The sequence below is a fragment of the Elephantulus edwardii genome, unplaced genomic scaffold, assembly GCF_000299155.1.
Source record: "Elephantulus edwardii isolate Elephantulus edwardi_28Jun2011 unplaced genomic scaffold, EleEdw1.0 scaffold00038, whole genome shotgun sequence".
Classification (NCBI taxonomy): domain Eukaryota; kingdom Metazoa; phylum Chordata; class Mammalia; order Macroscelidea; family Macroscelididae; genus Elephantulus; species Elephantulus edwardii.
This window is the reverse complement of record NW_006399788.1, coordinates 11,621,641-11,647,161: the sequence shown is the minus strand read 5'-3', so window position 1 is coordinate 11,647,161 and position 25,521 is coordinate 11,621,641. Positions and strand designations below refer to the sequence as shown.

At 37.0% G+C, this 25,521-nt stretch overlaps 1 protein-coding gene across 1 annotated transcript in view; it reads left to right on the top strand.

Moving 5' to 3' along the window:
* KCTD9 (potassium channel tetramerization domain containing 9) overlaps positions 1-20,291 on the top strand; it is a 36,661-nt gene extending 16,370 nt beyond the window's left edge. The window contains exons 4-12 of the mRNA XM_006884847.1: positions 5,190-5,286; positions 5,857-5,915; positions 6,108-6,236; positions 14,277-14,344; positions 14,434-14,529; positions 15,366-15,515; positions 17,023-17,128; positions 17,854-17,987; positions 20,069-20,291. Of these exons, the coding sequence (XP_006884909.1) occupies positions 5,190-5,286; positions 5,857-5,915; positions 6,108-6,236; positions 14,277-14,344; positions 14,434-14,529; positions 15,366-15,515; positions 17,023-17,128; positions 17,854-17,987; positions 20,069-20,185 (956 nt within the window). The 3' untranslated portion in view covers positions 20,186-20,291. The remainder of the gene's footprint in view (positions 1-5,189; positions 5,287-5,856; positions 5,916-6,107; positions 6,237-14,276; positions 14,345-14,433; positions 14,530-15,365; positions 15,516-17,022; positions 17,129-17,853; positions 17,988-20,068) is intronic.
* The last annotated feature ends 5,230 nt before the right edge of the window (positions 20,292-25,521 follow it).

Genomic DNA, 25,521 nt, shown 5'->3' with positions numbered 1-25,521 from the left:
GTTTGTTCTCTTAGCAATCCATAGTATGTTCAATACTCTTCTCCAGCACCACAGCTCAAAGGCACCAATTCTCCTTCTGTCAGCCCTAGTCATTGTCCAGCTTTCCGATGCATAGCACGTAACTGCAAAGACCATGGCCTGTATCAGGCACACTTTAGTCTCCAGACTGATATCGTTGTTCTTCAGTATTTTGGAGAGGTCTCTGACAGCAGACTTTCCCAATGCAATTCATCTTTTAATTTCCTGGCTGCTGGTACCAAGAGTGTTGACTATAGAGCCAAGCAAACTGAAACTGCTAACAATCTCAGTCTCTTCATCATCTATCATGATGCTGCCAAGTGTTCCAGTAGAAAGTTTATACCACTTGTATCTCAAAAGAAAAAGCCCGTGATACAATCACATTCTGCATACTTGTTTAAGGATGAGTTTTGAATGTCAGATGTATTTGATTACTTGACGTAGTTTCCGGATTATTACACACACTATATAGACATAAGTGCAAGTATCTGTGACTGTCTTAACCTTAAAACTCTGAGCAAAAAAAGCATTTTTCTCATCTTCTTTTATTAATTGTCCTAATAGAGTGAGTAATAGGCATACAGCACTTACTTGTCACAAAGGTGCAAACAAAAAGACCAAAGCCTGCCCACATCTTAACCACTCAGAGTTTTACCAAAGGAACCTCTGGCTTAAAGTACTAAGTTTGAGAAGTTAAAAAAAAATGCATATAATGTTCTAATTTCTTTTTAACTTCACAGTGTTAAGCTAATTTTAATATATTAACAAACATCTCTTTGAAATGCCATTATTTTTTAACACCTTGTCAATTAGGTTGGAAAGGATAGAAGTTAAATTTTAATTAAGAGAAAAGGATGTAGATTATTTTAAAATGTGAAATGCTTTGGATTTTAGGCCTTTTTGAACTTACTATCCCACTGAGAGTATGTCTATTTTAGAAGGATAAAAGATGTAGGAGACGCTTCCATTTATTAGGCAGTAGAGAGAAAGGTGCAAACACTGCCAAAAGCCGACTTTATTTATTTCAGTGATTTGCTATGGCTTTTATCTCTGGCTAGGAGAAGTCGGCTCTTTCTTCTTCTCTCCCATAACACATAATTTTGTTCCTTAGTGAAAATTTTAACACTCCTGCTCTCAAAAACACCATTGCCATCAGTATACTTCTAACTCTTAACAACCCCAGAAGACAGAGTAGCACTTGCGTGACTGTAATCTTTACAGAAGCAGGACACCGCTGCTTTCTCTTGCAGTGATTGGGTTCAAATGACAACCTCTTAGTCACTGCCTACCTTTTGGTTGCCAGTTGAGCATTTGAACCATTGCTTTGCCAGGGCAGCAGTTGATCCAAATACGTTTTTGTGAACCAGGCTAAGAATTTACCTATTATAAGAACATCTGTGATGAATTCACAATGAACTACTTGGACTTCTGATTCCTAACTCTTCAACTAAAGGGCTACTGTTTCACCACTGCACTTCCACAAAGTAATCTTGTATTTTTTGTGACCCAGACATGGTCTCAAGTATCACTTACTTTGCATAGTCATTATGAGCTGAAATCAATAATACTTTACAACCATAACAATGACACAAGGCTTACAGATTGTATATAACATATGGATTTGGAAAATAACTTGTGAGTTATTCCAATTCTTATGATTTATATTGAATGGCATAGGATTTTTATTTAACTTCTGTCTTGACATCTATGTCTCCTTCTGTTACATTACTAGTATGGGTTCTTAAGGCCATAGGATAAAACTATATATTTGCTTCATCCCACACAACACACAAAAGAAAATGTCAGAATAATAATTCCAAAACTGCTAGCATCAGTGCTTTTACTGAAAACAGTTTAACTTTTTTTCTTCTTCATTTGTTCATTCTTTTCCCTGCTTACTTAATAATTATACTGCTTTCACATTCTTGGAGTATATAGTCATTATGTATTATAATCTCTTTTTGTAGTCTTTACTTAATCTTTCTTCTTCAAGTGTGTATAATGCTTCGCCCTAGACGTTATCTCATTCCACAGAAAGAACCTGTGAGGATAATATCCTCTGACCTCTCAGAGAAAGAGGAGACCCTTGATGAGATAAATTGACATAGTTACCATAACAGTGGTATATCAGAGATTATGAGGATGGCTCAGGGTAATGGGTCAGGGTTCAGATCTGTCCTCAACTCTGTGGCACTAAAAAACGAAGATGTGAAGTTACTAACGGTTTGTGGCTTTTATATTTAAAAGTCCGTTTGACTGGATTATAACATTGTATGCCTAGCTGTAAACTTGAAACATTTATGCTTTATTGTATTTCAAATTACACCTTTATGAACCTGTTAAAAAATCTTGGGTTCATATTTTCTTTCCTTAAATTTATTCAGTGTATTTATCTTTTATTCTGGCATCAATTGTTCATATTTTAAAAAAATGATAGTGTCCTTAATTTTTTACTTTCATAAATCACATACTTTGTATAGATCATCAAAACTTTTTTTCTTTAACATTCTGTAATTTTAATGGACTTTTGTTGGTAATCAGGGTTGTCTCAGGCTAATTCTGATTTTCTTAGTTACAGAGTGAGTCCCTGTAGGTCAAGTCCTGAACTTTAGAAAAGATTTCTTATTTTACATTTTATGTTTCTTTTATGCCCTTTCTATAACATTTTTTTCTTTTTTTTCAGGACTCCTATTATGTGATGGTAGATCTTCTAAACTTGTTTTATATGTTTGAAACCTCCTATTAAATCTTTGTCATCTTTTCCTTCAGTTGGATTTTATTTTTAAAACTTTTTCATCTTTTATTTCTTTTAAAGCATTATCTTTTATGTATTCACACATTGGTTTCTTTTAGTTTAGTTGACTTCATTTCTGAAATAGTTTTTTCTTTGGCCTGTTTTCTCTCCTAAGTTATCTCACTTCATTAAATAAATTTTATAATTTTGGGTGGTTTTTTCTCCTTTCATATCATGTATCACTGACTTATTTTTACATTGTTTGGAATAGGAGATTACAGTTGTTACCAATTTTGTCAGCATCTCTGGCATATTTTCATGATCTCTGGGAATGCATTTCTGCTCCTTACTCTCTCCTTTTGAATCATTTTATATGCAATTTGATCTCAGTCCTTTCCTGTTGATCCATTTTAATTGAAACTATCTTTTCTTAAGGAGATGCTCACTTAGAAACCTATCTTGTCACATGAATTACTACTTCTCATGACCCCCATCAGGTTTCTGAGGCCATAAATCAGTAAAGAGACTGTCTGGCTGTCATCCATCTTCCTTCTCAGAGCAACAGGCTGACTCAAACTACTTCTCTTTTCCTTAACACATAACACAAAACATTTTATCATTTCATCACTTCAGTGTTCTCATTTCTATTGTTTTTGTGAAGTATTGAAAAAAATTGAGGCTCATTTTCTGGGGAATTCGGCTTAGAGGGTAGCTCTGGTGGCCTAGAGATCCCAAAGGGATGTGGTTCCTTTGGTGCTGCTTCTCCAGAGAAGGATGGATAATCTCCTCCCATGGAATTTACTGCCTCTGAAAACCCTCTGGAGGGTCTGCTGAGAATTATTCTGACTTGATAGCACATAACAACAACAAACATGTATGCCAACTGTTCTTGCCTTCCTTTTTTTTTTTTTTAAGTCTCTATTTTCTCTGGTCTCTTCAGCTTGGGTCCTGTTCCAAGTATCTTACTGTCCATTTAGGACTTTTTCCTAAAAGGGAATTTAGCTGGTTAGTTTGGACTTGCAACCTCTGCAAGTCTTATGGCAAACTCTGCCACTTTGGAGAGGGCATATTCTCCCATTTTTAGTCTGCTTTTTTCAATTCCACTTGCTGAGCTTTGAAGTGAGTATCTTTGGATTGCCTTGGACGTCTTAGGTTCATCACATGACCTTTGCTTCTCTGATTTTTCCCTTCACAAATGCTGTTCTACAAGCGGTTGGTGGTTTGGGGAATGCTTTGTCTCCTGACTTTGTTTTAAATGCTGTCTCTGGGTTTGGAGGGAGCTCTGGTAGTGTAACCTGTAACAAGTTGTGCTGTTCACCCAAACCCAGAGCTTCTCTAGAGATTGGAACTCACAATCATCTCCACAAGAGAAGGATGGATATGTCCTTCCATGTAATTTACAGCTTCAGAAATCCTGCTGGAGGGTAAACTATGTATCCGTTTTCACTTGAGAGCAATAAATAGTAGGATGAGTATGAGTTTAGGTTTTGCTTTACTACCTTTGAGCTACGGTGCTGGAGATGAGTATTGAGAGTACCATGGACTGCTAGGAAAACAAACAGATTCCTCCTGGAAGGGGTTAAACCAGGCTGCTCCTTGGAGGCAAGGATTCTGAGGCTTCATCTGACTTACTTTGGACATGTTGTAAGGAGAGACTGGTCCTTGGAGAAAGACATCATGCTTGGAAGTGTGGAGGGACAGCGCAGGAGAGGAAGGCCCTCTATGAGGTGGATTGATTCAGTGACTAGGGTAATTGGGATGGGTGTGTCAGAGACAGTGCAATTGGCACAAGACAGAGCAGAGTTTAGGGCTGTTGTACATGGGGTCGCTATGAGTCGTAAGCCACTCGACGGCACATAACAACAACGATATGATGTCAATCTAGAGACTAAGGTGCACCTCCTCCAGTCCATGGTCTTTGTAATTACTTGCTATGTGCATCAGATAGCTGGACAGTGACTAAAGATGATAGAAAAGTAATTGATGCCTTTGAGTTGTGGTGCTGGAGAAGTCTCTTCAACATACACCATGGACTGCCATAAAAATAAATAGGTCTGTCATGGAGAGGGTGAAACCAAGTTTCTCCTTGTAGGCTAGGATTTTGGAACACTATCTGACATACTTTGGGCACATGGCCAGGAGAGATCAATCCTTGGAGAAGGATATTATGCTCAGAAGGATGGAGGGACAGCACAGGAGAGGAAGACCTTTGACGGAGATGGATTGATTCAGTAACTGGGGCACTGAGGGTATATGTGAAACTGGCTCCAGACAGGGCAGGCTTCTGAGCTGCTGTACATAGGGTTGCTGGCTACACATAACAACAATCCTAGTACTTCTGGGATGGATTAATGTATATATATTTAGTTTGAAAAATTATGCCATTGTCCTCTTCCCAGAATCCCTAATAATATTATTTTCTGCATGTCATCTCTAGATCCTCAGACAGATTCTAGACCACCTGAAGGACTGACAGGATCCCACACAGACTGGCTAACATTAAATGTTGGAGGGCGGTACTTTACCACTACACGGTAGGTGTGTGTGTACCAAAGAGGGAAACACTAGGTGCTGTTGGTTCTCTCCTTCACTTTGCCATTTTCCGTAAAACATGCTCAAATGCTGCTTGAATATACCATGTATTAGAACAACTTTTTAAAAGAAAAAAAGTAGACAATGATTCACAGGTCATTCCAGAAAAAGCATGAAAGGCGTGCATTCAATGTTGTTGTTTTTTTAAACGTTTTACCAAGCTAAAATTAGCAGGGAATATTTAAAGACTGTAACTGCTTACATTGAAAAGATCAGAAAAAGTAATAATTTGGAAAATCAAGAATATTTTTATGTAATAACTTGCCAGAAAGTATATTAACATTTCAATTTAAGGAAACTAAAACAGGATTTAAATCAAAGGAAGTGCCAGAGAAGAAAGGGATTTTGATAAATGGCAACTTACTGCACGTTTCTGTTTCCCAGCATTATTCCTACCAGGTCGTAGCATGCGTCTTTTTGAGAGAGCAGCTGGGATCCAGTATACTCTTGACTTAAGTGTATTTCTTTATAAAGACAAATGGAGAAATCCGTTTTTTTCCCTGAATTCTTAGGAGCACTTTAGTGAATAAAGAACCTGACAGTATGCTGGCCCACATGTTTAAGGACAGAGGTAAGTAGAGCAGTGTTTTTGTATTTTGTGTGATCTATTTGTACTTTGTGTGATCTATTTGTACATGTATTGACTTTTAAAAACTCTTGTCCTTCTGTACGTTTTAATGATAAAAACAGCATTTTTATTCCCTAAATGGCTAAATTCATTTTCTGTTTATGGGACACCTTTTACATTTTCATGGTAACACAGGTGTCTGGGGAAATAAACAAGATCATAGAGGAGCTTTCTTAATTGACCGAAGTCCTGAATACTTTGAACCCATTTTGAACTATTTGCGACATGGACAGCTCATTGTAAATGACGGCATTAATTTATTGGGTAAGTTTGTATATAATTTCTCACAGTTTTACAAATTTCATGACCAAAGATACTTGTTGTTGTTTGTTGTTATGTGCCGTCGAGTCGCTTGCGACTCATAGCAACCCTATGTACAACAGCTCTAAACTCCGCTCTGTCCTGTGCCAATCGCTCTGTCTCTGACACTCCCATCCCAATTATCCCAGTCACTGAATCAATCCACCTCATAGAGGGCCTTCCTCTCCTGCGCTGTCCGTCCACCCTCCCAAGCATGATGTCCCTCTTCAGGGACCGGTCTCTCCTCACAACATGTCCAAAGTATGTTAGACGGAGCCTCAGAATCTTTGCCTCCAAGGAGCCACCCGGTTTAACCCTTTCCAGGACAAATCTGTTTGTTTTCCTAGCAGTCCATGGTATTCTCAATACTCTTCTCCAGCACCACAGCTCAAAGGCATCAATTCTCCTTCTATCCTCCCTGGTCATTATTCAACTCTCTGATGCATAACAAGTGATTGCGAAGACCATAGCCTGTATCAGACGCACCTTACTCTCCAGAGAGACACCATTGCTCTTCAGTACTTTGGAGAGGTCCCTAACAACAGACTTTCCCATGGCAATGCGCCTTTTAATTTCCTGGCTGCTGGTGCCAAGACTGTTGACTATGGAGCCAAGCAGACTAAAGCTATGTACAATCTCAATCACTTCACCATCCATGCTGATGCTGCCAAATGGTCCAGTGGTGAGAATCTTTGTCTTCTTGACATTGAGCCTCAATCCATATTGTAGGCTGCAGTCCTTGACGCTCTGCAGCAGGCGCTTCAGGTCCTCTTCCGTTTCAGCAAGCAGGGTTGTGTCATCTGCATAATGCAGATTGTTGATAAATCGTCCAATCTTGACCCCACATTTCTCCTCATAGAGCCCAGGCTCCCGGATAATCTGTTCTGCATATAGGTTGAAAAGGTATGGAGGTAGGATGCATCCCTGGCGTACGCCCTTCCCAATTTTGAACCATGCAGTTAAATTTAAAAATAAAAACAATTCTGGTTTTTTATCCCTAAGTAGTAGTAGTTGTTGTTATGTGCTGTCAAGTGTCTGTGACTCATAGTGACTCTATGTACGACAGCCCTAAAACCTGCTCTACCCTGTGCTAATCTTAATGTTTCTGACACACCTGCCCCCCTTACCCCAGTGACTGAATCAGTCCATCTCATCGAGAGTCTTCCTCTCCTGTGCTATACCTCTACCCTCCTAAACATGACATCCCTCTCCAAGGACTGGTCTCTCCTTTCAATATGTCCACAGTATGTCAGATGAAGTTTCAGAATCTTTGCCTCCAAAGAGCTACGTAGTAACTTTTCTAAAAGTGGATCTTTTTCATTGCTTAAATAAAGTGTTTTTACCAATAGGAATATGTATGGTTAAAGAAATAGATACAGGCTCTGATAAATATCTTTATAATATAAGATATATGTATAACCATGTATTTTTCATATATTTCAACTTAGATTTGAAATAAATTTAAATTCTACTACATGGAACTTTAAAGGATTTTTCCTTGCTTGTTTATTTTAAATGGAATTTTACTATGCCTTGTCTTCAAATTATGGACCTTTTCTTTATGTTGAAAAGTATTATGTTCAAAAAAGTAAACTATTCTTTTAAACCCTGTGACTAGATTAGAGTCTTCACACTACAACCTACTAAATGTTTAACTTGTTGAAAAACATTTTATCTTTTCAACTTTGAAAGATGAGTATTAAAATAATAACATCCCCACCTACCTCACAAGATTTTTATGAAGGTTTATTGAGATGATCTAGACGAAGGTCCTTTTTTTAAATTTTATTTTATTAATTTTAATGAACATTTGCAGAGATTTTGGATTTTCATTCATTCATTGTTGCACTTTTTTCTTTAGCCCCCTCCCCCCAGGAAGGTCCTTTTAAAGAAGTAGTTGCATGTTCAAAAAGTTACAGGCCTCCAAGTAACAACAGTCTCTTGTTACTGTTTCAAGAGTGTCCCAACACACGTCTGTTCACCTTCAGCAGGTTTTTGTCATATGGCATGTGGACTTAGGTGCCAGAACCTTTACTTTTAAAGAATATTTATAAATCTAAAATTTTAAGTGATATTTTCTGATCTTAAAAATGCTATATGAGAAACATCAGAATAATTAAACCAAATGCTACTAATTTACACTCTCCTTAATAAAATACAAAACACTCAGGAACTTTTATTACTGTATCAAACTTTATAATCCCCTTAAAATTTATCTGTTGCAAATATTCTATCACTATTTGTAACTAAATTCTTGTGCCTTTTTACAAAAACAAACAAAAAACCCAAACTCTCCACTAGCTATGTGGTGATGGCGGTAGCCTTGTCAGTTGGCAGCAGCCAGCTCTGACTCATGGTGATTCTGTGTACAACAGAATGAAACACTACCCAGTCCCATAACATCATGACAGTTGTTAAGTTTGAGGCCATTGTTGCAGCCACTGTCAATCCCTCTTAATGAAGGTCTTTTTTTCTTCCTGACCCTCTTTGAAATATGATTCCTTTGTCCAGGGGCTAATCTTTTCTGATAATGTGTTCTGTGGGACATTCTTTATTCCAAGACAGATTGATTCCTGCTTCTGGCACTCCATTGTATAGTTAACATTCTTGGCCGACATTATAATCTAATCTCTGCCAGTATGACACCAATTCTTCTTCCTTTTTCATTATTCAGTTTTTGCATGCAAATGAAGCTACTGAAATGACATGACTTGTGACAGGTGTACCTTACTATGAAAGTGATATTTTTATTTTTTAATACTATAAAGATATCCTTTGCAGCATATATGCTAACAGTAATAGGTTGCTTGATTTCTTAACTACTTTTTACATGGACATTGACTGTAAACTCTAATAAAATGAAATCCTTGACAACTTCTGTCTTTTCTCTGTTAACCATAATTTTGCTTACTGGTCTAGTTGTGAGAATTTTATTTTATATTGACATGTTACCCATATTAAAACTGATAGTCTTTAAAGCTGAAGTCCTCTTCACTTTTTGCAACAGTGTTGTGTCATCTGCATATCTTGGATTATAGATTACTTTTCCTCCAATCCTGATGCAGCCTTCTTTTCATACCACAGCTTTGTGGATTATTTATGTAGCATGCATAAGTTTGATGAGGCAATACAAGCCTGATGCACCCCTTTCCTGATTTTTAACCATGTAGTTTCTCCTTGTTTTCTTTGAATGACCCCTCTTGGTCCATGTATAAATTCTGCATGAGTACAATTAAATGTTCTGAAATTCCCACTCTTCACAGTTTATCCATGATTTAGTTTTGTCCTTATAGTCTGTTATCCACATAGCCAACTTTGCTTAATAAATGAAATAGAGGTAAACATCTTTGTAGGGAGCTCTGGTCACTGGAGAGTTGCACGGCTAGTCCAGCATAGTAGGCCATAGGATTGTCCATTTCACAGTGGCTCTTCACCAGCCAATACCAGCTCACTAATGCCTACGTTATTAGTTATTATTCATTTTATTTCCTTTTTCAACTTCCAGTTATGTTAAATTCCTGCTTAAAACATTTGGTGTTCCAGTTATGAGTGAATGTTTGCACCTGTTTATTCTTATTTTGAACTGTGACTGGTAACAAAGGAAAGTTTCAAAACTTTACTCTGACACTTACCTGGCAGAGGAGATACCATGATCATGAAGGTAGTTTTCCCAGGGCGAGGTTTATCCATTGCCTCCGGATATGCAGACCCCTGCAGTTTCCCCAAATGTGGGGAACTTGGCTGCATAATTTGTGGTAGTGGGGGACTATGTACACACTCTTCCCCTGGAAAAAAAAAGACAAAACCAACCAGCATGCCAGTAAGGTAGAGTCTGTCTTACGGAGGCAACTCCACCCCCACTTGTGTTTTAAGTGCCTTCCAACCTGAGAGGCTCATCAGACAGTATTTCATTGCTATTCCTAAGTCTTCAGTTTTTCATAAGGAAACTGCCCTGTCCTTCCTAGTTTATTTTTGTCTGAAGCTCCCCTTTGTGCCCACCCTGGATGACCTTGCTAGCATCTGATTTATTTTTCTCTCTAATTTGTGCTCTCAACAGTGAATGTTTTTCTCTGCTTAATGATCTTCACTTTTCCTATTTAGGCATTTCTTGTCTTCAAAACCCCCTTCCATGATTTAAATAACCAATTCCCTGTCTTCCAGTATCACACCACAGTAGGACAAATTGACAGATGAGTGGTGGGAATGTGTGTTAAACCCCCTTTAGCCTGCCTGCTCTTCAGGCTGCTAATAACAAGAGATGATTATTGTTAAACTAGCTATTAATCCACTCAGGCACAAATCCTCATCTTTTCAGTGCTGATACCGTGCAGTTTTTCCACTATAATGGCCACCTTCATTTCAGGACATTTTCCCCCCTCTTAATAAATCTTGGAAATTTTGTTTTTATACCATTAATTATACCTGTGGACCTTATAAACCTCAGATCTAGATGTCTTGTAACCACTTAAATTAATCTGGACTGTGGTGGAGGAGGGTTTCCTTAATTTCCATCTCTCCTCCCAGTTTAATTTTACAAACACTTCAAACTGTTTCATTAATAAACCCTGCATACCTTTTCTGCCCAGAAAATTACATTATAAATATATATCCATACCCTTGCAAATTTGTGCACTCTATGCTATCAGGGAGCCCTGCATTTATTTTTCATTTTTATGCTTCTCCAGCATTTCTCTAGTCTCTTCAGTTGTTCAGTAAACATAGCTCTCTGCTGGATTCATTTTATAAAGCATTGTTTTAATTAGTATACCTTACATTCAAAACCCAAGGTATTATGTGCTATAAAATTATCAAGTCTGATATACTTAAATGATCATGTCTCTTACTCTTTCACCAGTGAATATTTTTAAATTTATTACCTTTTGTTCTCTGCTTGATGATCCTTCCTCTTTCTATTAAAGCATGTCTTCTTTTTTCTTCAGAAGTCCCTTTTCTGACTTTAATCACTGCTCCCCTACCTTCCAGCTAAATTCCACTTCAATTCCATTCTTCTGTTAAGTACTTTTCTCTCATTTCATTGACCTCTATTTCATTGACACTGACATGACTTTCTGAACTCTAGCTTGATAACAGTAAAAAAAGAATTCTCACCTCCTTATACCCCCAATATGTTTTTCCCAATTAAAAAAAAAAAGAAGATAAAATGATTATGCCATAAAAGACACAGTAAAAAAAAAAAAGAATTCTCTTTAGTGTCAAAAACCGTATCATTTACCTATTGAGGTCCCAAGCCTTGTTGTAGATGTTGTTTTTTCTGTTGAGTCAGAATGGACTGATAGCTGACTCTTCAGTGGGTTTTCAGAGACTGTAAATCACAGGAGAGGAGATTGTCCATCTTTCTCCTGAGGATCAGTTGGTGGATTCAAACCTCCTGCCTTTGCGGCAGTGCAGCTTCTTATCACTAGTCCCGGAGAGCCCCTTACTCTAAATAATATGTTTGTGTTAGCTCTTTTACTACTTCTGATAGCTTTATGAGCAAAGTATTTTTGCTGTTAGGTGCTTTTGTGTTGACTGGCTCATAGTGAGCCTTAGACATAAAAAGTCATTGCCATGGAGTCTGAGCTGACTCAAACCTAGCCATCTGTAGGGTTTCCAAGACTATAAATCACACACCAGGGGTTTGCCCATCTTTCTCCCATGGAATCACTCACTGGTGAATTTGAACCACCAGAGAGGTGCCTCCTTTGCTTAGCAGTGCATCTCCTATCAACTGCTCCACCAAACCTCCCTCACGGTGACCTCATGGATAACAAGTCAAATCCTACCCAATTCTGCACCAGTTTTACAATTTCCTCTCTGCTTAAACCCATTGTTGTAATTGTCATGTCGGTCCATTTCATTCAAAGTCATCTTCCTTTTCGCCAACTCTATTTTTCCAAGCCTGATGTCTTCTAGGAATTGATCCCTCCTGGTAACATGTCCAAAATATGTGAGAAGAGGTCTCCTCGTCCTTGTTCTAAGGAGCAGCACTCTGGCTGCCTACTTCCAAGACAGATTTCATTCTTTTGGCAGTTGATGGTGTATTCAGTATTGCAGATGTAAAAACTAAGTTGAGAAGGAGATTAAGCAACTTCTTTAAGACCAAAGAAATAGTAAGTGCCAGAGATGACATTCCTATCCAAATTTTACTGTTGCCAATAGAAAATATAATACATATTTCCCATTCCACAGTTGTTTTCCATTAATGTCTTTTTTATTTCTAAGACTACTTTAGAAGGTTTTAAGGTTCATACCCTGGATTCTAATTTAGCCAGAACATTTCAGTAACTTGCGAGTGAGGCCAATTAGAACCCTTTGTAGGTGGGTCTCAAAGAGATTCACAGTGTAAAAAAGTGTCTCAAAGATTTCACAGAGTAACTGCGTCTTTATAAAAATGTAGAGATGAAGCCATTTGGATACATACTTGAAGCTTGTGCTAGAGTACCTGCCTAAGTGGTATTAGTGGGTGGTTATATGACCCTCTCTATTACACATCAAAACCTTGCCCTGTCCTGTGCCATCTTCACAATCTCTAGAATGTTCCAGCCCTTTGTTGCAATCACTGTGTCAATCCATTTTTTAAATCTTTCTCTGACTTACTTTCCACCTTTCCAAGCTTTCTGTCTTTTTCTATTGGCCTGCCCCTCCTGACAACATGTCCAAAGTATGTAAGAAGCCTCTAAGGAACACCCTGGTTCACTTCCTCCCAGGTAGGCTACTCAGTTCTTTTGACAGTCCATGGGATATTCAGTACTATTCCTCATCACAACTCAAAGGTATCAATTCTTTTATTATCCTTATTTATTGTCCAATTTTCAGATGCATAGGAAGCAATTTAAAATATCATGGCCTGAATCAGACACACTTCAATCTTCAGACTGACATTGTTGTTCTTTAGTTCTTTGATCTTCTTCAATAATTGCCTTTATTTCACAATTAAAATATTGGAGGTAGAGTTTAGGTTGTCCCAGAAAAGAGAAAGTTCTTCTTAAATAATGATTTGTGATTTTCTATAGCTAAGTTTCTGTGTCAATATTATATACTTGTTAACATTTTTAACCTAGACCATTTGAAGAAATGCACTGTGCCTCTTATTTTCTTTGTAGTTCCAGAATCCTGAGTAAATTTTTACCAAGTAAACTCAGCCAACTGAATTACTAAGATCTGTACTTGAAAGATAATGGATCCCAAATGTACTTATTCTCATATACTCAGATGAAATATTTATTAATAGTTAGGAGGAAATAAGTAAACCACATCACCTGGAGAATATAGATCACTTTTTAATATTATGATATTAACCAAGTTAAAGTAAATGATAGATGAAATTCCTTTTATTGTTTAAAAATGTATTTTAAAAATTAGTTCTCCTATGAGAGGATTCTGAATTATACTTTGAATAGTTATCATAAAGCTGTCTTACCTTATTCATTTCTGTAATTTTCTGATTCAAAAGATAGGAGATACTTGTGGCCAACTTACTTCAGATCTATTCTGTTAAAAAGTCAAATGTGAAAATTAAATAACCGTTTTTACTGGAGATGCATAAATGGTATAAGATTTCTTGTCTGTGCCCTATTTAATTACTAGAAATAACTTTGAAATAGGGAAGGCTTTCACTCTAATTCATTACTCTTCCTTTTGCGGTATGTAAACTATGTAGAAAAGACTCTCTATGTAGAAACATATTTTTAATGTTCATGTGATGAGATGGATTGACCCGGTGACTGCTCAACAAGATGGGCTTGCGCAGGGCAGAGAGCATGAACAGTGTGGGATAAGACCAGATGTTGGTCTGTTGTTCATAGAGACTCTATGGTCCACAGTTAACTATATGGGCAACTAACAACGTCTGAGGTGTTGTAAACATAAGGTGCTTTTCTTCTGTGTTGGATAATGGCCTACTTGTTTCATTTCTGTTCTTTTATGAGAATTTAACATAAGTAATTTTATAAACATTAACATGAGTAGTTTTCTATAAATGTCAAATCCTTTTTGTTCTGATAGGTGTGTTAGAAGAAGCCAGATTTTTTGGTATCGACTCACTAATTGAACACCTAGAAGTGGCAATAAAGGTAAAAGCCCTTTTTACTTTAGCAAAATACTGCACTAATTGTAGCTGTCTCCCAAGGTGCCCCACTAATTTCTTAATATTTTCCGCAAGAACTCTCAGCCACCAGAGGATCATTCACCAATATCTCGAAAAGAATTTGTACGGTTTCTGCTAGCTACTCCAACCAAGTCAGAATTACGTTGCCAGGTAATTAAAGGAGACTTTTTACATGGGTTATTTATATCGGAAAATCTGTGAGTAATGTTTTCTACTTTTTCAGAGGTTTCTTTGGTAGTTTTTAAATTTTGTTTTTTATACTTTCCTTTCTCACTTAAGGTAGAACTCATTTATGTATAGGTGACTCCATTGATTTAATCTCAGTGCCCTTTATGCCTCATATAATTATTTTTTGGTAACACATAGAAATTGCAGCAGTTAAATAAAAATACAATTGTATAGTCTGTGACAGATACATGTATGTATTTTATCATTAATTATTTTTTAAATAAAATGTTTTTTTAAACAGAGCTGTCTTGAATTATTTCATTGATAAGATAAATATATTCAAGTTTTACTAAAGTAACCTTAAAGAGACTTCTCTTAGGGAGCTCTGGTGGCCTAGTGGCAAGAAGCTACACTGCAATCCCAGAGGTGCACGGTTGGAATCCACCAGATCCTCTGCAGGAAAAGGAGGGGCAACCTCCTCCTGTACCAGTCAGATCCGATTTGACAGTGCACACACAAAAAATAATAAAATGAAATTTAAAAAAAGAGAGAGAGAGACCCCTCTTCAGAAACTTCTGCATATAAATGAAGTATAGTCAAGTTGCATTACAACATGTATTTGATGGAGTTTCTTTTAACAGAAACCCATTAAGGATACTTATTTTATGTATCTGAGTTCCATTTGATTATGTTTTATAATAAACTCCAAATGACTGAACTGCCAATTGAGTCTAAAAATTTGATCTTTGGTTTTAGTAATTAAACTTACTGCACACAGAGGGTTTAAATATTGTGATGTTTCTATTTTTTTATTTTAGGGCTTAAACTTCAGTGGTGCTGATCTTTCTCGTTTGGACCTTCGATACATTAACTTCAAAATGGCCAATTTAAGCCGCTGCAATCTTGCCCACGCTAATCTCTGCTTTGCAAATCTTGAACGAGCTGATCTCTCCGGATCAGTGCTTGATGTAAGAATTCTTTTTTACTGAAAGAGAAAACTAGTTATTTTTAGTCTATTTAATCTTGAAGAGCAGAATTGACTGTTAATGGAACTTTTCTTTTAAAAGTTAGTTTACTAAGTTGATGATAAAACGGAAGGCTCTGAAAATGAAATAGATTTGGTTTGCTATTCTGATAGCCTTTATTAAGCATGTGGCTGAGAGAGCTAGTAACTAATAGGAAATTAATCCTAAAATTAGATCATCTTCTCCTTAATAGGGTATACTTTTTATCAGGAAGTCTGTTTTCAGTGAAGTAAGGCTACGAAAAGACCTTTCAAAGCTTTTTAGCCTCCTTCTTTCTGGAATGGAAAAATATCATTACTCTAGAGTTGTTTGAGGGAGAGGGATGGCCAGTCTCTTCCCAGGCAATTTACTGCCCTGAAATCTGCTGGGGGATCAACAGTGAGTTGGTTCCAACTCATCGGCATGCAACAGCAATAACAACAGCACCTAGAGTTTTTTCGCACAAAATACTTTGACACGAAATGGTTTCTATCAGTCTTTAGGTGTTAGCCTCTCACTGCCCCTCGCCCTCTCTCTATGTGTCTTATGTTTGTACATGTACATATTTCTATATATACGTATGTATGTATACATATGTATTTGTTATTTACCTGTGTTATTTGGTAGTAGAGGACATACGCAGCAACAATAGTGACGTCCACTAACAACTTTACACTCCTTAATATCAAAGCCTATGCCTGTATGCCATTTAAATGAATAGTGTCTAATACAGTAACTTGCTTTGGATAGTCCTTTAATAAATGTCTTCTTCTTTTTTTTTTTCCTTAACTGCAGCCCATTTTTTATGAGCTGGTGGGGCTGTTGGGTCAGGCTGTGCCTGCTCCTCCGTCAGGGGAGCAGCAGGACTGGCGGAGCGTACTCACATCGTCCCGTCCCGTCACTTACTCCTCTCTGCTGCCCTCTCAGCTCCTGCTGCTGGGCTTCTGGTGGAGGCTGAAGGAGCAGTGTGTTTAATTGCTGGCGTTACTGTTTTGACCTTTAAGCTGACAACAGTGTACTGGGAACATCATTGGTACTATTGGTTGATTCCTTCATTTAGAATGAGGAAGGAAAAAGTCCAAACACCTTTTCATGCCTCTTTTATCCATGTTCTTTGTTGTCTTTTTTATTTTGCCCAGGTCTGTTTGTAAAAGTAGAAATAGGGGTGTCATAGTTCTCCTCCCAGACTCTTTAACCAGTTCTATTTCTTGTGAAATGGGCATGCTGTTGTTGATTTGGCACTTGTTTCTTTTACAACAGTCTGAAAGAACTGTTCCTTTATACAGTTCTCAGTTCTTTTGGGTTCAGTTAGAAAGGTCTGATTGTGAGTGTATGGAAGAGAAAAGGTTTGGTGGTTGTTTTGGGTTGTTTTGTTGTTTTGTTTTGTTTTTTCACCGTTTGAGCCAAGTTTTTCTTTTCCAAACAGAATTCTAGACCTTAAAGCATGGACTTTTCTTTTTTTCTTTGCCAGTGTGCAAACCTCCAGGGGGTCAAGATGCTCTGTTCTAACGCTGAAGGGGCATCCCTGAAACTGTGTAATTTTGAGGATCCCTCTGGTCTTAAAGCCAATTTAGAAGGTGAGATCCTATCTACAATTACTTTTACTATGGTGGAAGCACACCATACAGCAAAAAGCCCAGCAAAATAATGGCTTAAGGATGAAACGAGATAACTGTAGGGGGTGGGTTTCTTTTGTCTTCAAATTTGAAGAACTTGTAAGGGTTCAGTAGGACTCTGTTTGGCCTTAGTTATATGCTTATCAACTTGAGGACTGAGAGGAAATCCAACTATTATCTTTAATAAGACTTCAGATGGGCAGTGAAACATTACCATCTTAAGCTTTCAAGTAGAGCACAATATTTTTATACTAACCAAAAGTATTGATTTCAGCTTACACAAAGCTAGGTAGCTTTTGTCATTTTTAGATTTAATGTTTTGTTTATGAATTCATTATTGCTTTGTTGTGTCTGTGAACTGGTCACTTTGTTTACTTGTATATTTTTTGAGACATACCTTCCTTGTCATAAACATATTGAGACATAAAAGCATTGATAACTATAAACCCAGTTATTTCTTCTAACTAAATAAGCTATCCTGAAATGTTGATTTATACTACGAACAAACAGATCTTGGACAGAGAACTCTTCATATAAAAAAGCTTAAAACTGTTACATAAAGCAGAAATTTATTTCTGAAAGTTGAAGGAGGCTATCATTATTCATCTCCTCTTAGTCACCTTGCCGTTTCTTGAACATGACTAGCTATAAAAGTTTTTAAGTATCCCCAAATATGTTCACTTCAGGTGCTAATTTGAAAGGTGTGGACATGGAAGGAAGTCAGATGACAGGAATTAACCTGCGAGTGGCTACATTAAAAAATGCGAAGCTAAAGAACTGTAACCTGAGAGGAGCAACTCTGGCAGGAACAGATTTAGAGGTGAGTAGTCAACTTTTTAAAGCTTGGTGTTAATCTAGAATAATTGAGCATCTCAAGTAAATTGTATTGATATCTTAAAGTTGTTTGGTGTTAAAAACTGCCAGATGGCAAATTGCCATTCTGCCAGTTAGAAAAAAGGATTTTGTTTCAGTTGTTTATTTACACAAATTTGAATTGGAGGACAGAATTCGGTTACATAATTAGTTGATGCTAGATTTGAAGAGTCATCTCACAGTGTTACATTAATTTTATTTTTTTTCCTTTGTCTTGGGACTTTCTCAAGTTGAAAAAAAAATTGATGGATACTTATATTTAATCTAATTTTTCATTGTTTTTAAAATGTAGCCAAGCTTTTTCCAAACCTGATTTCAAACTTTGGTAACCTTAAAATGTCTTCAGTAGTTTAAAGAAATAATCTATCTAGCCCCACTCTGAACAAACAAAAAGCAAAATTGTCAGTGTTGCTAGATTATTTCTTTAAACTACTGAAGACATTTAAATGATACCCATTTTGAAATCAGGTTCTTGAAAAGCCCATTCTACATTGATATCGTATCTTGTCTTTTGGAATCTTAATACAGGATTTTTTTTTTTTTTTGGTCAAGTCATCTTTTTCATGAAAATTGTATTCCGTATGGCTTCCTGATTTGCACATCTATCTTGTAGGCTTGAAAGTATTTGCTAGCTTTCCAGCAGCAGGATCCTGTACTGGTTTTTGCAGATAAAGGCATATTCTAAATCTGTAGTGTTCAATCCTGTAGGCACTACTAGCCACCTAATGCTACTGAGCACTGGAAATGTGCCTTTTTATTATTTTATATAGTATATGTGCTACTTAGAAACTGTAGTTCTAAGTTTCTAAGATATTTTAGTTCCTGTAAATTTCAACATCCTCATCTGATTATGACTATCATTTTTAATAGCAAAGCTCTATAGAAGAAAATCTGACATAAATTTGATATAGAGAATAAAATTCTAGTTTGCTGTTTATTTGAAAAGTTTTCCGTTAGTCTCTTGATAACTCTTAAGCAGCATTTCCCTTCAAATTTAGACGCAAAAAAGAAAAACTAAGACTGAAAGTATATAACCTTGCTATAGTCATCATTTTTTTTCATTACCACTGTCATCTCAGATGATGTATATTCCACCCTCCTTTGGTTTTAGGTACTGTCTGTTCAGTTCTTAAACAGCACAGCCTTGCTCTTATCTAGCTGATTACAAAACAGCAAAGTAAGTTGACTCTTAGAGGGGCAGCTGCTGACATTCTTCCTGTGGCCGTGTGCCTTTCTCACTAACCATTGTCCCCAGCACCTCCAGAACTCTCTCTTTCCTTTGATTTTGTGATCTCAAGAGAATTTAGTGGTAGTGGGTACATTACTGTATACATTTATCAAAATTTACTGAGTTGTACGTGTAAACTGGATTTAAAAAAATCACTATGATAGAAGTGTTACAGTTGAGGAATGGGAAAAAGTATCACTAAGTAAAATCTCTTTCTCTTTGATAGTTTTTAGTCTCTACCTTTTCTTGACTTATTGTTGGAAAGAAACTATGGAAAAATTGTTCAGAAAGTATTATAACAAGGTCTGATCTTGATTTTCAATACTAGTTCTAAAAGATATGAACAAAAAGAACATTTCTCTTTTAAAACTTTGCTTTTATATATTTGTGGTAATTGCCTGACCATAAACTTCTTGTTGTTGTTGTTGTTGTGTGTTATTGAGTTAAAACCAACTCATAAGTAATCCTCTGGTGTATTTTCAGAGGCTATCAGTTGCCCAGAAGGAGACTGCCTATCCTTCTCCCACAAAGCAGCTAGTGGATTTGAACCACATGCCTTTAAGATGGCAGTGTAGCTTCTTAGCACTAGTCCATTAAAGCTGCCTAAGATAACACATGTAGACAGAAGGAAATGTGATTCTATATGGTATATGAATGTATGGTCAGAACTTTTCAGAAAGTTAACTGAGTTTTATTATATAGAATCTTTTTCCTAATAGACATCAGAAATCATCTTGAGAGGACAGAGGTAAAGCCCTGAATCTCTGAATTACTTATATGGATATTGTTTTGCCTTGCAGAACTGTGATCTGTCTGGGTGTGATCTTCAAGAAGCCAACCTGAGAGGTTCTAATGTGAAGGGAGCTATATTTGAAGAGATGCTGACACCACTGCATATGTCACAGAGTGTCAGATGAGAACTTTAGGGGCTGGAGGAAGATGTCCAAGATGAGAAATGTTTCCCTTGTCACTTTTCTTTCACCACTCACTCAGTTGTCTAGAAGAAAAACCTGTAGAGAACTTAAAAACATTTAAAAGCTTATACTCATTCTCAGTGGTGCATAGGGGGGCAATGACTTTTTTTCCACATTCTGATTCTAAAAGAGACACCCTTGTATGGTAGTGTAGAGAATCTTGAGTATATTGCTGCCTTTTGAATGGAGTAGGGGGATTTGCCTGACTTACTGACCAGGAATAGTATCTATTGTATTTTTTTTCTGAATAGGCATGATAGGGAAATACCATCTTGGTTTGAAATGCTTTGAGGATTTTAATTTATGAAAAGCACAACATATGCAATTATATTTATTGAATCTCTAGATACCATAAGAATATTTAAAATGTTAAACTTTATGAGAATTTTGATAAGGTTGTTCAGGTTTATGAATAGCTTTAGTGATGCCTCCCCTACTTTAAATACCTGTTGAACCATATGAATATGGTGAGACCACTCCCTACGGCTGTTCAGGTTCATTTTATGATGTTTACTTTTTAGATCAAAACAGTAGTTGAATTGAAGAAATCCCTCATTCCTACTGATTGAGACATAATGGAAGGAAAGACAGCATTGTACAAAATTTTCATGCTGGAAGTATACTGTTGAACTCTCCAGATTAAGGAAGAATTTACATACAGTTATAAATTTTAAATCATAATTTCCTTGAAAAACTAAAATTTATTCTAAGCAAGTTCTGCTCAACACCAGGCCAGGCAATTTTATTTCTGTACATTTAATAGTGTTCTCATCTACAATTAAAGTGACCATATGAAGATATTTCAATACCAGAAAACCAGGGTGCATCAAAAAATAGTTGAAATGACAGATAGTTTCAACAGGACCAGATTAGAAATGGCTATTAAATTAAAATCCATTGTAATCAAAACTATAAAATATAAATAAATGTGGTGGCAAAGTGACCTTTTAGAAGTCAGCATATTGTAATTTCAAGTGAAACTCAGCTTTGGTGAATGCGAGATTTAAGCTGACATGTTGAATACTGCCACCAAATGAACATGAGTTCATAAAGGTAGTTGACTGGTCCAAGGTGGAATACCATTCAGTCAGCACCTGTGGTTCTTTTACTTCTATTTACTGTTAATTTTGTGGTGTTGTTGGGATTACAAACAAAATGTGGGCCCAGTTTTCTTGAGTCACCATCCTGCAGCAGCAGAGAGGGGGCCTGTCCTTCCTCACCAGTAACCCAGTGTCCTTACGTCAACCCCATGAGCAGGGAGCTAAGCTGTATCCAAACGGGTTCGCAGTCCCTCAGACTCATGAGTGTGAGGCAGTGAATCATTAAAGACCACTTCTGTCTCCTTTGAGAGAATGACATGTCTTCAATATTTATGTAGTTTATTCTTCTATACATACATATGCAAAGCTTTCCTTAACAGTAAAGAGTACATATGCATAGTGGGAGGAGATTGGACCTTTACAGGTAAAGGAAAGCAACTTTAGAAATGAATTATTTTCTTTGCTTTATTATTTTTACTGAGACAGAGAAGTATTGTATTGAGAGATAATCTATTTTCATAATCGATATGTGCCTAAATTATATTTAAATCATTTCACTCTGTACTATATTTTCAGTAATTAGAGAGTATGTTATTCATTCACTTTAAGGTACCTCTGTAGGCATAACCTAAAACTGCAGAAAGATCTGGAAGGTCTGAACATGGTGTGCTTAGATATGGAAGCTATTTGATCTATTGTATACTGCATTAATAAACAATATGAAATGTTGAAAAGAGGGTTTTGTCTTTTGCTTTTGAAAAATCAGCAGTTTGTATATTTTCCTTCTGTTTCTTCAGTGTATGTTAAGTAAGTGAGAGTCTGAGTGAAAAAAGAAATGAAGCATAACATCTATTATGGATTAGTCTCTCGGAAAATGCCATTAAACTTCTTTTATCATGATTATTTTATGATTCTCTTTTAAAATCCACTGTTATACTGGCATGCATTTTATTCATTTTATCCATAAGAACGCCTTTCAATAATTTATTTGTTTGAGCTACTCTTTTGTTGATGCACGTTACCTTAATGTTATCAGTAGGCCAAATACATTACCCAAAGACATTTTCATTCAAAACTGCTAAAGATCATTTTAAGGAGGTATGAAGTTTGGAAAAAATAAGACTTCCATTAATCCTAGTTATAGAATATACTGTCTGTTCACATAGGTAAAAGCCTAGTTGTTGAGGGGAGGAATAGACTGAACCAAAAATTTTTTCTTCTTTTAAATCTTTGTGTTTTAGTTAGATTATCTATGTTGCTAAAGTCCAATGCTCTAGTTTGAGTCACTGACTAAAGCAAGGAATGAATGTAGTCTTAATTTCTTTAACATTTTCTTTTTTAAAATAAAAATATAGATGTAGTAGAAAGTTATATCCCAAATGAATAGACTTCCCTCCTGGAAAGGAAATACGGAGAGGCAGCAGTGAGGTGAGGTAACATTTATGGCTTCCTCCCCTGTTTGGCCCTTGGGGCTCAAGTCTGGGCCAATGAAAGATGCCATGCAGCATTCACAGTTCAGTGGGTGTTTCTCATTCTGGGCCTTGTTCTCATAACATTCATGTGCCCAGAGCATCCTCTGCTTCTGGCATCACTTACGTGCCAAAAGCACTACTTCTGTGCATATCAATATTGGCTTCCTGGTGGAGAAAACTCAATTCTTCAAGCATAAACTTACACATATTCTTGGTTCTTACCCTAACATTCCTCTCTGGAGAGATTAAAGCCCTGAAATCTTTTAGGGTTTTGGAGGACGACTGCCCAAGCCTGCTTGATGCTGGAATTGGGCGTTGTCCTGTCCTGCCTACAGGACCTCTGAAACTCTCCATTGTCCTACTTCTGTGGGACCCTAAATTCTCTGGCTACTATGCTAAGTGAGTGGATAGGCATAGGTTTAGGAAGAAGGGTTGAATATGAGCAGGGTTCAAAAAGTTGTTGTTGTTGATTGCCTTTGAATCGCGCGTGACTCATAAGAGACCCTAGTAGCAGGCAAATTAGGACTGGCCATATAAAGAGGAACAACCATCAGTCCTTTAGATTGTAAGTAATTAGTGTAGCAACTGTTATATACTCATTTATTATTCTATGTCGAGACTTAGAATATTTTCTCCAGCTATTTACTTTCTGCATTGTTTGAACTTTAAATGACCCATTAAAGTCAATTCTGTCTTGATATACAAAAAACTGTAGAATCTAATTAAATGTCCAAGAAAGTATTTTTTCAAATTAAACTACAAATCCAAGGATTAAGTCTCCAGAAACCTTTCACACCCTGATTAGATGTGTCAGCAAAAGCTAACCGCAAGCTCTTCCTGCTGAGATTGTACATTAGGGGGAAAATCGTCTTTTTTATCTGCCGCTCTGATCATCAAGTCATCATTGTTAGCATTTTAATAATACTGAAGTTTCTTTTAATGTTAGCAATGACACAGTTCTTCCTTTAACACGCCTTGAATTTTCTGAAATATAAAAAGTGGTAGCTTTTTATTAAACACCTTTATTAAAACACCTTCTCAAATTCAACTCCCTGATAAATTAGCCTATCCATGAATATCCTAAGTTCAAAGAGAAAACAGTCATTATTTACTAGTCCCTGGCTTGCACTATGTTCAAATTATGATAAATTGCACTTAAGACTTTCTAGTTGTGCTTTTTAACATCATTTCATCACTAATACTACATAACATGTTAACCATGCATAAAAAGAGCAATTTATTTTTTTCTCATCAACTTTCTGAGTAGGAGTACCATCCTCATTCTTTGGAAAAATCTAGATAATCCAGCACCTTCCACCAGAAAAGTTACTATCACACTGATCAAAATGGTACTTTTTTTAAATTTTTCTTTATTTTATTCTTTTTGTGTGCGTGTACCGTCAAATTAGATCTGACTGGTACAGGAAGATATTGTCTCTCCTTTTCCCGCAGAACATCTGGTGGATTTGAACTGTGTGCCTCTGGGATTGCAGTGCAGCTTCTTGCCACTAGGCCACCAGAGCTCCCTGCAAAATGGTACTTTTTAATAAATGTCTTTTATATACTTTTTCAGGTGCTTGTATGCATCTGGACATTGAACAATGAATAAGGAAGAAAAACATGTACATTTGGATTCTGGTGATCGTGAAGAATATTAAATACACCATAAATTGCCAAAAGAACAAACAAAATCTGTCCTGAAGGAAGTCAACCAGAGTGCTCGTTAGAAATAAGGATAGTGAAACTTCACATAATCTGTATATAAGGTGCCCAGCACTGGGGGGAACTCATGCAGAGAAGGGTAGAGAGAGGGTCTGCAAGAGAGGAGGACTCTGAGGAGATGAACGGACACAGGAACTAACAATGGCTGGAGCATGTTGGAGCTCAAGAGGACGATGTGAGGTGGAACAAGATTCAGATCTGTTGTCCATAGGGCCAGTATAAGTTGTAGATTACTCTATTGCACTTAATAACAACAGCAGGTGTATTGTGTATTAAGACTGATTAAAGGGAATCTCACTACCAGCAAGAAAGAAGTAGCAAAGAATCCAGTGCTCATCCATTGTGACCAAAGACTGTACCATCTCAGACTGGGGCTTGTGTCAGCCTCAGACAATGGGAGAGCACTAGCAGTCACAGCTGAGAACCAGCCACGTGATGTGAGACAGCTTACCAGGGACTGCTACCCCTGTGAAGCCAGGGCCAATGACTCCCCTAAACTTGCTGAACAGAAGAGAAGCCTTAGTGAGGGAACTAAATCCATGAGGCTGGAGGTTGAAGAGCCTGTGAGCACACTTCAGAAGCTGTCCTGACAGAGAAAGTGTTTCCTGTTGTCAACCTGAATTGTTAAATTTTAGCTTCCCTAATAAACCGCAAAATTCTACTGAACATTATCCAAAAAAACGACTGGAACAACACATCAACAGAGAATTACCAGAAGTCTAGGCTGGGTTTAGAAGGGGTCATGGTACTAGGGATATTGTAGCTAATGTTAGATGGATCTAAGCCGAAAGTAGGGATTACCAGAAGAATGTCTATCTGTGTTTCATTGACTATGCAAAGGCCTTTGACTGTGTGGATCATAACAAACTGTGGCTGACTCTGGGAGGAATGGGAATCCCAGAACACTTGATCATGCTAATGAGAAACCTATACTTGGACCAAGAGACAGTCCGAACAGAGCAAGGAAACACTGCATGGTTCAAAATTGGGAAGGGTGTACGCCAGGGATGTGTCCTGTCTCCATACCTTTTCAACTTGTATGCAG